Source organism: Charadrius vociferus, unplaced genomic scaffold, assembly GCF_000708025.1.
Source record: "Charadrius vociferus isolate BGI_N301 unplaced genomic scaffold, ASM70802v2 scaffold603, whole genome shotgun sequence".
Taxonomy (NCBI): domain Eukaryota; kingdom Metazoa; phylum Chordata; class Aves; order Charadriiformes; family Charadriidae; genus Charadrius; species Charadrius vociferus.
This window is the reverse complement of record NW_009647426.1, coordinates 117,108-132,630: the sequence shown is the minus strand read 5'-3', so window position 1 is coordinate 132,630 and position 15,523 is coordinate 117,108. Positions and strand designations below refer to the sequence as shown.

At 39.3% G+C, this 15,523-nt stretch overlaps 1 protein-coding gene across 1 annotated transcript in view; it reads right to left on the bottom strand.

Moving 5' to 3' along the window:
- Positions 1-319: 319 nt before the first annotated feature.
- Positions 320-15,523, bottom strand: part of STX18 (syntaxin 18) — a gene marked incomplete at its 5' end in the record, with an annotated part of 33,900 nt that continues 18,696 nt past the window's right edge. Inside the window, 5 exons of the mRNA XM_009880540.1 lie at positions 320-446; positions 2,103-2,183; positions 2,733-2,802; positions 3,622-3,680; positions 11,526-11,614. Coding sequence (XP_009878842.1) covers positions 351-446; positions 2,103-2,183; positions 2,733-2,802; positions 3,622-3,680; positions 11,526-11,614 — 395 coding nt within the window. The remainder of the gene's footprint in view (positions 447-2,102; positions 2,184-2,732; positions 2,803-3,621; positions 3,681-11,525; positions 11,615-15,523) is intronic.

Sequence of the window (15,523 nt, the reverse complement as noted above, 5' to 3'; positions counted from 1 at the left end):
TCACAGATGTGGGGGTGACTACAATAAAACTGTTATCCTTGGTTTGTTCCCCCCCCCCTTCTGTTAGCTATGCTCCAGCTTGTGGCTTTCTTACCAGCTCTTTCAAAGGTTTCTGTGTTCTTTACAGGATTAAGTGGGGTTTTATGTTTGATAAAGGGACTTTAAATGAACACTATTGGTCCTCTCTGCACTAGTGGATATACATACACATGCTTATTTATTGGAAAATATTTCCATCGCAGCAGTAGGAAAAAATGCATAAAATATACAGGTATGCCATATACCCTGCTCCTTAGAAAAAATGTCAGAAGTTCTACAAACAAAGCATGTAGATAATATTACACTTTTAATTAATTATCATACCAGTCCAGGAAAAGCAAGGAAAAGGAACACATCACAAGGAAGAACAGGATCCATACTCGAAATCCAGCATTGTTTTTGATGGCCTGTGAGGAAAAGGTTATTTCCATTACCATCACCAGTAAACATACAGTAGAATTCCAGCAGTGGCACCCCAGGATGATGGTTAGCGGCTTCACTCTTCCCTCCCACAGGAGAAAGAACTAAACTTGCCATTAATTGCAGGTGAATAAAAGTCAGGTTGGCTGTGCCTCTTTAGGTTGATAACATTAAAGTTTCTCTCAAAATCTTAAAATCTGTCATTTAAAAAATAAAAATCCCAAGATCCCACACAATGGAAATATACTCAAAACATTAAAAGCTCCACCAAAACATACATGCTTAAAGGCTAGTTTTAAGTTCCGAAAGTGAAATTCTGTGATTAAAAATAATCAGGTCTTCTGCATTCTAATGAAATTCTTCTGACTAAAAAAACAACCAAAGCCTGACAACAACTATTTCTGGAGGCTGATCTAGCACTGTCAATCACTTATTTCAGTCTCGGAGCAAGTAGAGCAAGGAGCCAGTATGGCAACTATTTTTCTTGGATTCTCCTTCACAAAATTGAGACTGGCATACAGCAGGGGACCTGTTTTTCTTTCTAATTTTTCAGATTTACACATGGAATAGATTTTTGTTTTTATATGGTTCCAACATTAACATGAGTGATCAAGTTTTCTATTTATCGCCTTTCTCTACTGTTTCTCAGTGTGGTTTAGGGAACAGTTCTACCTACAAATATAAAAAATGAAGCAAAAGTAACTTCAGTTCATGCCATGTTGTTGAAAACTGATCTCTAACTATGAACACAGGGGCGATCAGCTGACATTGATGGACCCGCCAGGCATCCCATTGAAAGCACTTAAGGATTGTGATTTAAAGGCAGAGGAACTGTATGCTAGAGTTAAGTCTTTAAAAAGCCAAACATCTTCCCTACCACGTGCCATCTCATCATGCCTGTTGGCCCGCTACAGAAAAGAATACTCCACATATTTTACTCTGCTTGAAGAAATGTGGAAGAAAGTTCCAAAGCAGAAATAAGTCCCTTTGTTACACTTGTTCGATGCACTTTTCAGGAGGGCTGAGCAGTAGGTAACTCATCCTTGAGTTACGTGTTCTGTGTGCTTTCAGGAGGGAGAAAAAAAAAGGAACTGAGCCACTTACTCAGTAGCCTAATTTAGGAACTCTAGTTTTTACTGAAATCTCAGTTCCTGAAAGAAAACATCATCTCATTCTAATTAGTAAGACAATGGCATAGATTTGTTTACTAGGAGCATGTGAGACGCATTCACTATGGTAAAGAGACTCTGCCGCTAATGCTCAGCATTTTAACTCCGGTTTCAGCAATTTCAGCACTGTCTTTTATTCTTAGTCTGCAATTTCTCTCTCTATATTTTTTTTTAAACACATCACAGGTGCTTAAATACATGCTGGGTGACCTTCAGGTTTAAAAAAATAAACGAGGCCAAGTAGGTTTCTGCAGGCTTGTACAGCTATTCACATCATGGTTAGGGAGACAAGCAATGCAAACTACTAAGCAGCTCAGCTAACTTGTACAGTTTTCCCAAAGTCCTGTCCCGCACCCCCGCACACACTGCGCCTGTACTGCGGGTGAGCTCGTACATGCTGTTCAAAACAACACTTGGGCAAAACTGGAAGTTAAGAGAAACAAGTGAGTTTAAAACACGACTGAGAGGCATTACCTCTCTTATGTCTTCGTTCCCTTCTTTGATATTCTCTGTTGCGCCCACAACTAATTGATGGATATTGTCAATATCAGTTTCCTGTTAAAAAAAATAAAATTGAGAAATGGTGATGCGTTTTACGGAAAACCACACTACTAAGGACTTGGAAAACAAGCAGAACTCAAAAATGAAATCTGGTATTATTAACAGCTTAGTTTCAATGATGCAAAGATATAGAGGCGATCGAGTTGTAATTTCTTTACCTGTTTTTATGAGTCTGAATGGAGACCACCAAAATGACCAGGAAGTCTCCCATTTATCTAGGACCAAATTTAACCTGTCTAATTTTTGCCAGCTCTTTTGGAAGAAGTGCCACCATGTACAGAAAAGGTGTTATTGAGTAACACATTCAACAGGACACTAATTCTGAGGCATATTCTAACAAACACATATGTTGCATTTTCCATTCCCAGTACATACTGATAAGTAACAGTAAATATCTTGATTTTGCAAACCAAAAATAGTTTCCTTCACATTTGCATCAGACTCATTAATCTTATGTTTCCATCTTGCATGCAACCAAGACCAAAATACCCCCAAGAAAATCCTCAAGCTGTACTTGCTGCTGTAGTATTAAATTATACCAACCTGTTGCAAGACTTTTTCAGTGAAGATCTCTTGTAATCTGGAGATTTCCACCACTTTTCCTTCAATTTGTCTTGGGGAAGAACAGAAATACTCCATTAGAAACTCATGCAAACATTTCCTGCTCCTGCACATTCAGCCTGCCCAAGCCGGTAGGCGTGCTGTTCAAAAGGCATGGCTGGTTTGTTAGCCATCTGTTCTGCAGCAGTAGCCTGTGACTAGCGCTCTGACAATTCATGGTTGGAAGTCCACCGGCCCACAGTGAAGCTCTGGAAGAGGCCCACTTGGGAATTCGCAGATGGCAGACTTTGCTGCCAGAGCTTCACCTCTCCTCCTTCTTCCATCCAACATAACAAAAGCCATGGTGGACCCCAGGTAGTCAATTTTGACATATCCTTTTTATGTGCTACTACATAGTGTGGAATTCACCTTGCCTAGTACTAATAATCCAAAAGTAAAGCTGTAGCTCGAGTTAGCCATACAGGTTCTCCGCACTGCAAGCGGAGAGCAAGCGGCACTGCTGCTCTGCCAAGAAGACAGGTCTCCGGGCAGGGGTCAGGGATTGCACATCCCCTCCCGCTCTCCGTATATGCAGCCGACAACGTGCTGCGAGTGGAAAACTTAATCGTTTAAAACTTGAATAAGTGAGACAGACCGTCAGCCTTCCAAATCTAACCAATACTATTTTGCACAGTTTGTGTGTCACTCAGAACCCTTTACACACTGTGGGACAGCACAATGTGTAAACTCGTACAGTTTATTTCTGGGTGCTCCTATTTCATCCCTCCCACCACAGCACTACAATTCACACAGCTGATTCAGTGTCTGTGGGTGTTGTCCGGGTTCTGGGACCAGCACGCACAGCAATCCCGCAAGTAAGAGAAAACTGTACCTGACTTCATCAAAGAGATTATTCATTTCACCAACAAGTCTCTGGTTCTCCTGTTCAAACTGGAAGAAGGGAAGAAGGAAATCACACGTGAGTTCACATGCTTGGACTCAGGGAGCTTTCTTCAACCCCCACCCCCACCAACCAACTTCCACCCTTCCTTGCAATCTATTTACAACATGTCTCAACTAAAAAGATCTTCAAAAATTACTAATACTGGCCTAAATGAAGAATACGAATCTGCTTATTTGTAACAAGTCACTGCAACACTCATTCTCTTCCCATTAATGAAACAAACCCGAAAATAATGTGAAGATTTTGCTCAAGTTACTTTGCAGTAAGGAAAAATACAGTGAACAAAATCTGTCCTATTTTAGAAATTTGAGTGGGGAAAGCTTTCATGCTTGTGAAAGTGTGTGATGCTCTTCATGCCATCTTTGCATTGTCATTCACATTATTCATGTACTGCCTGTGGCATGAAGGTAAGAGCTTTTAGATTTTGCTACAATATGAAATATTTTGACATCTAGTACTTCACACTTTACAAATGCATTTGCTTTAATTATTCCAGCAGACCTCTTCCATTTGAAACTCATGAGTAATCAATGAAACATTTAGATATACTTTTAGCCCTACATTTTTCAAAATACAAGCATAAATAGAGGACTTTATACCAGAAAATAAGCTTTTGACTTTTTAGATGTACTTTACTGTCAGATCATTTGGGATTCGTTACAGAACAAGTGATCAAGCAGCAAGTATGGTGACACGCTTTGCGGAAACAAAACCCACACAGCCACAATACAGCTGCGAAAGGCATCCCATGTTGTAGTGGAGTTTGTTGGAAACTGCATCGTTAGGACTGTGTTTTAGAAAGAGCCCTTAGGACATACTGAGCCGGGAATTTCAAGGTGCTGGAACGAGTTCAGGTCGGTCCTGCAGGCTGGCAGCCAGCTACAGCTGGATAAAAGCCGGAGGGTGGCCTGCAGCACGCCGCTCCCTGCCCCAGAGCCCCGTGCCCTCGGGGAGCCCTGAGCCTGCCCCGGAGCAAAGGCTTCTGCCATCGGGGACAGCACAGCCCCTCTGATCGGAAGGGTGACAAGTCCCATGTCGGGGGAAGAAGGGGAAGTGTATTCAAGGTGTCTCTGCCAATTAATGCTACATGGCCAAGGCCTCGGTAACAGCTGGACTTTTTTGGTATGGACACAACTGACAGCATCTTTGCACTTTTCTCACAAAGCTGGAAAAGAACTGGTCTAGGCGGTAAGACAGAAATAGCACACGGGATGTACGTTTCTACTGAAAACACTACCTGCTACACGCCTCCGAGAAACCTGAGTGATGCATGTGGCAGTGTGAATACCAGAAAACAGGATTCAGAATGCAAAGAATTTGACACAGGAGCTGTGCAAGACAGCAAAGCCTGTTCTAGTTCAGTTAATCTCCTCATTTTGAGCTAGCCTACATAACACACTGGGATTTTGGCATAATTCAATCACGTTACAATTTCATTAGCAGTAAAAGCGCAGCAGTCCTCTCAGCCACCTTGCAAGGTCTTGTTATCCTTTTTAAGGCAGTGCAGTTTGTTGTCAAAGATGAAAACGCCAACAGAGCCGCACTGCTTACAGGTCAGACTTGGTTGTCAGTCAGTGCAACAGGAATTGCTCGCGATCTCAACATATGCCCAGAGAAGATAGTAAGAATTTGAAAACAACTATCATCTTGTGCAAAAATCAAAAGGAAGGAAGGGAGGGGGAAAGAAGGGGGGGGAAGAAAGTCTGAAGCACAGAGAATTACGGTAACAGCGGGGGTCGTGTTACATCAGCGAAAGGCAAATGGGAGTTTTGCTTTTAAAGCAGTGCTACTTAAATAGCTGAAAATGAAGCACTTGGTATTTCAATGTACTTTAAACACCACCGCAGTTAGTCACTAAGATGCAACATGAAAATCAGTGGCTATAATATGACATAGAGTTCACCTGACCCATAGGTTCTTTCACAGAGCCGGTATGTAGGAGTACGTAAAAGTAACATTATTATACTGCTACGTGTCGTGACAATCTTTAGCTCACCACTGTGACCCCCACCCTGCCCCAGTCATGCCACCAGCGTCTCTATCCCAGGTCTTTTAAGATCTTCCATATACAGCTTGTGCAACTCCTCGTTCCAGCTGAAACTTCTGCCATATCAAGTACTTTCATAATAATAACACAGAGGAGAAAAAGTGTGTATACTATGCAGGGTGAAGCGAAGAACATCTAGCGCACCACTGAGGAATTTGTCCTGCTCCTCTCTCTCCCCACATACACAGTCCTAAGCAAGCGCTGCTGCTCATCTGACATTATAGCTCACTAACCACTTCTTCCTCCTGAGTTTTCTGGTAGATAAGTAAACTGAATCCCACCACAGGATGAGATGATAGCGCTGGCTTAAGGGAGAGTGGATAGCAGGAGCTAAGCGAGACTTCCGCACTGCCACAGACCAACACAGAGAAGCAAGAAAACAAGAAGAGAGAAGCCACCTTTCACACCCTTCACCTTCATTCCCTCCTTCTCACACCCCACACCATTGCTAACTGTCCGCCATGCTTTGTGCTGTAACAGCTTTCATCTTGCTTAAGGCCCGTCAGGACCTCAGCAAAACATTACCCGACTCTCTGCTAACAGCAAATTAAATGTCAATCTGCATGACTTACGGGGAAATGGTTACTGTGTTAACAATCAGAAATTTGTAGGTTTAATTTGGCAGAAGTGAGTGTGAAGTGACAGGTATGGTTAAAGAAGGATAACAGTGAATCTCAGAAAAAGGTTTAGTCTTCTGACATAAGCAGTTTATGTCATGAAGAATAATGAAAAATTATTATTTCTTTTGAAATACAGATTTATTTTTGTACTAGAGGTTCACTAGCTACCTGATTGGCAAGAACAGCTTTCTCTCCTTGATTAAAGGACTCCAGAGAGTCCAAGATCACAGACAAGGAGGAGGGCTGTCGGGCACTGTCACCTTCACCATGGGGAAGGAGCCCAGCCCCATGGGTTGAGGGGGAATGGAGAGGAACATACTGCACAGCTCCCTGAAGTCCCACTGATTTCAACCCTGAAGATCCAATAGTTTTGTTAAATAAAAACATGTCAGTGTTGCAACACATTCAAATGTCATTGTCACTGCTGTCTGTAGTGTCTCCTACAGAGCAGAGCATTTGTTAAAATGTAATTTACTAATACAGTGATATTTACTTCACAGCAGCCGATGGGTAAAGGTGTTTCATCACTGCACTCCTTTACGTTGACACCACTGTATGTCTCTGGTTCTAGTGGAGTCACCTCAGAACAAAGTCAAGGAAAGGAGCAATGAAATAGAGCCACGAGATTTAGCACTGAGTCACTGGCTGGTCCCTAAGTGAGTAAATGGGGTCAGCAAGCAGTAATTGTTTCTCTGACTTCTGTAAGAATAAGTATTTCCGCACAAATATTCAACATCAAAAATTCCCTATTTTGCTGCCTTAGTAAAACTGAGATGATAACTAATTTAGGACACAAATTTTCAATAAAGAAACAGTGAGTGATTTTAATCCCTTACAAATAGCACAAATCCGTTTGACAAAGTATTCTTTAAAAAGTCCCTTTGATATTTAAAACCCTCCACTGGCACGGACTGCCTTTTAAACTGCTAAATGATCTTTCCCATTTGAAGTCATGGCTGATGGACCACCTGGTGCAGACACCAGTAAGATATGCTGAAAGAGTCAATTGAACAAAGGGTTAGAGCGCAGAACACACCATCTACCAGTGTGTCACAAAGGGATTTACATGATGAGAACATAAACCAAACTCTAGCAATCAGTATAGCTCAATGATTTACAGCTAATTAAAAGTAGCCTCTTTTATGCCAGTGAAATATGCTGTTACCAAAGTATGGCATAAAGCGACAAACTGCTTAAGATATGTCTAAAAATCTAATGCATAGAAGAAATAATCATAGTTCTTTTTTCTTACCCATGAGATAAGTCATTATATGTGCTGGACATGAATTTAAGACAAAACCAACCAAACAAAAAAGATAAAGTCAGGGGAAAATTAGATATTTTCACAACTCAAACAGCAGAGCCAGATTTGTTCCCACTCAATGCAACCACAAGACATCTGCTCACAATAACTATAAAAGCCATTAATATACCTGTACTCAGGGTTATAAACTGCAATTTATTGTGCAAATCATACAATAGCCTGCAACCACTTTTAACAATGTAAAACTCTCTCCTGTGGGTAAAATACTGATAGAAATTGCTGCTGTAGCAATATGATAGGGCTTTAATTCCTTATTTTACCCACAGGAAGGATCACAGAACCGTGATTGAGAATCGTTAAGTATGATTTGACACAACACATTCCAATTTAAAACCAACACGGCAGTTTCTACACTGTAACCAACCCTCTTCTGAGAGCTGCTGGATTTTCTGAGTAACTTAAATGCAGTTGGTCCACACTTCACTGATCAAATGTTCAAAAAGTGGAAATTAACTTCCCTGTAACAGCAAACATAATGCAGAGGAGAAATAATTCACTGTCCTTTGAGTGAATAAATTAACTAAAGCTTTGAGGGTTTGTTACATGTTTGTAAAGACCCTTTGATTCCTGCATTAAAAGCCCAATGAAGTCATTAAATATTGCCAAGGTACTATGAAGGATTTATGCAAGCAATGAAAGCAGCAGTGCACATTCAAATACTCAAACTATTTCCAAGCTACCCCTACATTTACACCTCGGACCCAAATTTACCTGAAAATGAGAATAATGGATCCAGTGACTTTAAAGCCTTGTTAGGAGTGAAATTATACAGTATCCAACTTTTACTAATAAATGCCAACTCTTAGCTGTAAGTTTCCTCAAAAATGCACTGGAAGAGCAGTTTCAGTGTGGAATACACCACATACGTACATAGCCTTTGTAAATTAGCTAATTTTATTGTTTATAAAACAAACAAACAAAAAACCCACAACGACCCCACTCCCCCAATCACATCAGGTCCGGAGAGCGAAGGCTTGCTCAGCTCTCAGCATCAACATATTAGTAGCAACGTTTGCATTTGAAACCCTGCTGTGCTCCTATAAGTACTACACAAATATACAACCCTCTGTTTACAGTTTGACAACTCCAATAATATGCTATCCAATCCAATGGTTAAAAAAAAAATTACCTGACAAGAAATGACCCTCACTGGGGGCATTGACTATAACTAGAAACAATCAGCTCGCTTTCTACCTGACAACAGGTGGAGAAAGAAAAAAACTCTCTCTGTATTAACACTGCCGTGAATGCTGACTCACTTTTCTTTTAAATCATAATAAATGTAGACTTCTTCCAAGGCATAACGTGGAAGTAACTGATGCTTGTTAGTTTTTAGGAGAGGTAGAAAGCAAGCCTGTGTTTCTTCACAACAGTGCCAGAAGCAGAGACTCGGCGTCAGCGTGAGACGCAGCTGATACAGCCTGCCCCGAGTACTGGCGGTCACGCTGGCAGCCTGCAGCGAGGTACAGGAGAGAACAGCTCTGCCTGAGATCAGAACCACAGCAAGATTCACCAGGAGACGAGACATCCAGCTCAGAGCCAGCCTTCTGCAAAACTTAACATAAATGAGAAGCAGAGAGGAGGCTGTTCTAGTGGTAAACTTCCCTTCGTATGCTTTTGTCAATTCTAGTTTCCTCGTAGCAGTACTAAACCGCAAGTACTGACAGTACATAACAAAAATAAATTTTAAATGTAAATTCACACGTGGAAATTTAAGAATAACTATGGCACAAGAGCAGTAATAATATTTCAGTGTATGACTATACGTAGGACTTCAAAGTATGCTGTTTTTATTTTGGCAGCATTTTGATCTTCTGCTTCTCTAAAGAGACTAGTAAATTTGTCTCTCTTCCCATGGAGCAGACTGATAAACTTAAAGCTGAGATCTAAAAGTTTCCAGCACAAGTCACTTTTCTAGTCTTAATTATAGCACTGACATCAAGGCTCTTTTATATACTATAAATTTTCTTGCAAGCTACAGGCAGAACTGTGTAAGGACATATTATAGTCTAAGCTAAAAAATTATTTAATTTGGAACGTTTTTTTGGAACATTATTTTTATACCCCTCTTCACAGGAAGTGCAACTCCTGAAAGCACAAAAGAAGTAAATCAGTGTAAAACAACCAGTAAAAGTTTAAAAAAAAAATGTAATAATTTTAAAAAAGCATAGCACAGGAGAGGTCTGAATGGGTAAAGAATCACAATGGATATTTTAAAACTGTCTGTTGGCTCTCTCCTAGGAAGAGCTGTCCGAATGCCTGACAAGAAACAGTTTAGGATCGGAGGTTCAGGAGTCTAGAAATCCTTTAAAGCATTACACTACGAACATAGATTTTTCTCTTACTTAAGCCCCCTCACAAGTCAATAAAGAGAAGTTATTCCAGGGAAAAATTCAAATCCTTAGTGGGCAAAAATCAGCATTTTGAAATGTTTATCTTTCTTCACTCTTGATAACAGAAATAGAGAAAAACTCACAGACTTCGGCAACTCATCTAAGTTGTGAGGTATCTGGGGCCTTGCTCTAAAAAGTATAAAAGGATTTGATGAAAAAGAAATGTATTTATTCCCAAGGCACCATGGCAAGCAGTATAACACGTTTAAAACTTAATTACAGTGTGAAGTCTACAAAGAGCAATCCAACATTTAGGAGTCGGTTATTAGTAAGCCCTGTCAGAGCCATCACCTCTGACGCTTGTTTCCTCCTGATCCCCTGGAAGCTTACAGCAAGGGGGCTAATCATATTGTGCCTACACACAGAAGAATGAAAATATGTTAAGAATTCTCTTTAAAAAGGAAACAGAAAGCAGGAGTAAGCCTTTAGATTTCAGACTGGCACTCAAGAACAATATGAGAGCATCAAGAGCAGCCTCTGAAGAACCTTTTCTCTTTGACAAACCTTACCGTAATTATGTACAACTTACTCATCTCTGATGGGAAGAGTGATGCATATTGTGTTTGGGAACATCTCTAATCACTGCCAAGGAAGCTTTTTCACATATTCATACTGCAGCAGCCCTGTGCCTTAATAAAGCTCACAGTTTTGAAAACTGCCCATCTACTGGCTAGTTATAAATAATTTTTTCTTTCTCTATATAAAACAAGGCAACGTGTACTAATGTAGAGAGGTTTTCTAAGAATTCTGAGCCATCTTCAAAACAATAAATGCTAGGAATATCAAAAAGTCTAACAGATTGGTTGTCAGTAATCAGGCCTATGTCAGAATTTTTATAGTACATCACTTCAACTGTAAGGAGAATTGGATCAAATAATATGTAAACATGGTGATAGTGGGGAAATGCTGAAGAGGTAAAATTAATGAGATTCTGTTGTGAGACAAAGCTTGTAGCTATTCCTTCTAGTGAACCAATCTGATTTTTATAATCAAAAAAATGAAAAGGAATAAAATGAAGTATGACTTCATAGCTATACTTAAATAGCGTAACTATTTAAGGTGTGTTCTAGTCAAGTAAAAACCGGCCAGCACTTTATTCTTTCAGAAGTTTCATAATGCATTTTCTGATGTCGCCCTGACTTCTATTGTTTCCTGACTAAAAAAAGCAATTAATAATCGTAATTTTAAAAACAATTTTGATTCCAATTCTTGAAAAAAAATAGTTGTTACTAGTTTCATGGGTCCATGTAGGTATGTTGTAGCAATTTTAAGTATTAGCTGCTACCAGAAGAACCAGGAAGCCATGTGCAAAAGGTATGCCTTGTTATGCATTATTCTGCGTAAAATGAAAGTTGAGAATGAATTTGGGTGAATGAGTAGTTCCTTAACACATATGAATACAGCAGAAAATATAATAAAATGGACAATAAGACACAAGATATACTTACCATTTGTATTTCTTCAGGTGACAGCTCATCTTCACCTTTGCCATCCCCCCATAATCCAAGGTTACTTTGGGCATCCGGCAGATTCCTGTCTGTAAAACAATCACCAAACGCTTGAGACAATGCAAGACACCGAGTAGTGAAGTGATAATCATTTTTCATTCATTTCAGAATGCTGATGGAATTGTTATACCTCATTTGTCATTAACTGAGATTGACCCTATATTTACAGCGCAAAACTACACCAATAACCTTTAACTTTTAAACTGGGACAAAAGTCTATGCATATGTTTAATTCTGTGAACTATGAGGAGTTGCACTGATATATTGATCGTGAAGGATGTAAAACAACTCAAAGACTTGTTAGGGCACAAAATTTGTTTTTTAACAGAATAAAACACACAATTTTCAAAATGACAGTCTATATGCAAACGATTGTCTTCCGATGAGACTTGGCAGAACCACCAGCTCCTCATTCCAAAAAGTAAAAACATAATCTGAAAGACATTTTGAGCAAAGTTCACAGGACAAACTATTTCCTCACACTGTTCAAACTGCGTATTACAGTGCAAATCCTACAGCACGCCGTGCAAGGGGTCTTTCTGCATATAATGGGAATCAGATCCCACAAACTAACCCTTACACATCATAGCTGCTACACTGATTTCAATAGTACTTCCCCTTTGATTAAAGCTAATCATCTGCATAAATCTTAACAGGAGTTGTGCATAAAAGATGTTGAACGGCTATTTCTGAGGTATTCCCTTCTGGAAGATTTATTTTTAGGCTTAATTTACTTCTGATTATAGACGAAAAAGTTAGAAGGGGAAAGCCAAGAAAGTATGCTACAGGAACCTATTGTTTCTGAAACTGTTCTAGCATCAGTGTTTAAAATCCTAACGGTAAGGCTGTCCTCTTGAGAAGGCGTCTCTTCTCCCCACTGGCTGTGACATTTTTACAAAACCCAAAAGACAGATTTGCACCACCCCACAATGGAGCAAAACTGAACGTGCTCTGACTTAATCAGATGCAGGCTGGAAATTAAAATACAGAGAGATTTAGTTTTTACTTTTTCATAGATTTCAGACTTCCTGTTTATCCCAGTCAATTTTTTCAGGCATTTATAAGTATTTTCATTTGTTTTGTTATAACCTTCTAAACCTCATTTTTTTTCAATTGCATAAAGCAGCACTGATGCATCATCATTCAGATATCGACTTCTCTTGGGAAGCCTCTGAACAGAATAGTTCTATTTATAAACAACTATATGAAAAAGATTATAAGCAGAATTTTTCCCCTTTATCCTTCATTGAAATATTTATTTTTCAAGAGTTTTTACAAATATTATAAGAGTATTGTTGTTTATGTCTCCTTTATAAATGTGTATTTTGCTTCCCAGCAACCAAACTAGGATGTACAATGACAATGTTACAAATGAGGGATCTGCATAAGGAATATAGTAAATTTAAAAAACCATCACAAACCGAAAATAGATCTGTTCTTTGTTACAAGAAATAAAAAGAAGAATATCTTTAAAGATTGTTTAGAAAGGATTCAACTCTATGTTTTCCATGGAGTATCATCAGTATTTCACAGAAATACAAAACTTATTTGCTTAGGTAATCAATGTATTTACTTCATATCAAAATTACAATGAATTATTTATTGGATTAAAAAAGATAATTAGGTTTGTGTAGCCACGAAATAAGATATATTCCTATTCTATCCCAGAGGAACCAATTACTTTCAGGCACTGTCAGCCCCGTTGAAAAAACAGCACCTGTATCCAATGTGATTGCTAATAAGCAAATATACTTATGGTAAGAGGTAAGTGAGAAACACGTATCTCCCCAGGGCTCCTCCTGTCACTGCGGTTTGTTTGTGGCTACTGTGAAAGTTGTTCTGCAGCTTTCACTGAGCTGACTTTAATGCGTTCCTACAATTCATCCAGCAAAAGCCAAACTACATTTCTTTTGCAGAAAGAGAAGTAGTTAACGCATGACAGAGATACAAAGTAATGATCAAATCCCCTGAACCCTTTTCCATACTGAAAGGAGACAGCTGCTAAGCTTGTGGACCAGTTCAAAAGCTACTCATCATTTACATTTATTTCCATAAACTAAATATAAAATTTGTAATATACAAATAAATAGTGTCAGCATATAAAAGCAATCTCCAGAGAGACTATTTTCCTACCATGAGGCATCTCCAGTATAGTTCTAATGTAAACAGGTGCTTTCCCTCAAAACAAAAGTAATCACATTTTGCTCTGGCTTCAGACAAAAACACAAACCAGACAAAACTCAAGTTGTGCTTCAGCACACCAAGGGCATTCAGCTGTTCACCATAACGTTCAATTTAAGGACAGGACCACAAGCTGCTCTCAGAACAACTATCTTTACAGCTGAGATATTTATGCAAGCAACCCAGGCATGCTGATAATGGCTAATTCATAAATACAAATGATCACCATTCCCTAAACCACCAAAATCCTGAGAATGAAATAGTTTATTTCTAAACATGGTATTTTTTCCAATTTCTTAAAAATTTGAAAAGCTACTAAAAAACCAAAAAAAACCAAAAAACCACAAAAAAACCCAAAGTCTACAAGATTTAAACCAGGCTTCATGTTTCCTAGTCATCTCATTCATGCAATTCCCACACTTCGACAACCACCTCTACCAGCGAAGTCACAAGGCTGATTTCTATAAGCAGCAGCAACCAACACTTACACTTACATGAGGAATCACAAGCTGTGTTCATTTACAAACTGTTTCAGACAGATTTATTTTGATATACAAGTTCCACAGTTTTCTCAAAGACTAGTCAGCAATCCCTCCTAAGTACCGCATCAGCATCACTTACGTGATGGGACACCTACTTAAAGCATAAACTAATAAAAGTGAAAACTGGAGTAATCAAAATTAATCTGCAAGAAACAAAGCTTCATTTCTGTTTATTGCAGCGGTTTGCAGTGTCCAAGGCAATGAAAGAACAGCGTTTTCCATGGCGTGGCACACATTTTTTGAGCTAAAAATCTTAACGACACTGTGTGGTGGGAGTGCATGATTTCAGAGATTGCGGAGACATTCCATAACAAGGCAAGAGTGTGGGGCAACAAAGATGCTACTACGCTGCCGCTTCTCTGCTGGCACTAGCTCACAGGTGCAGAACACTGATAACGTGTAAAGGTGAAAGTCATCTCTGTGCCCGTCTGCTGCATCACTTAAGACACACTATAAAAATGTAGGAAGCACTAGAAACGACACATAATCAAAACCTTTACTTCGTACAATAAATTCAGTGTTGGGGAAAAAAAAAAAACAAACCAACATACTGATAGGGCTGCAGAAGTACAAACTGGTTAGGAAGATAAGCAATGCCATATCAGAAAATGAAACCGTTCACACACTGTGAGGTAATTCAACATTAGAGGTTTCATCCAGAAATGGAGTAACCACTTCATATGAATCCACCCTTTGTATGGCCCTAAAGTCACCAACCAGAGGAACTTTACTCTTTTAATAAAAAAAAAAAAAAAATCACCAAAGAAACAACAACTGGTTATCAGAATGATATGGCCATCCAGTGCATTTCTTTTATCTTGATGAAGTATTATTCTAATGTAATGTTACATTTCATATCGTTTCTGTTTCTCTCCAAAAATAATTTTCATGCTGTGAATAACAGGTTTACCTTGAACTCCTCTAGACCGCACAAGCAGAAGAACTCAAGCCAGGGAAAGCAACTCCAGAATCAAAGAAACAAGACTTCTATTTAGGTATGCAACCTGATCAAGCCAGGGAAAGCAACTCCAGAATCCAGAATTATCTGCATAGTGGTGGTACTCCAAAAGGCACTCTGCCACATCCCAGGACAGACTTCAACAGCTAAGAGATGGGACTTACATCCCCTGGCCTCAGAAGCAGGCCACCAAGGAATCACAAGCAATGTTCACAAGTCACAGAATCACAGAATGGTTAGAGTTGGAAGGGACCTTA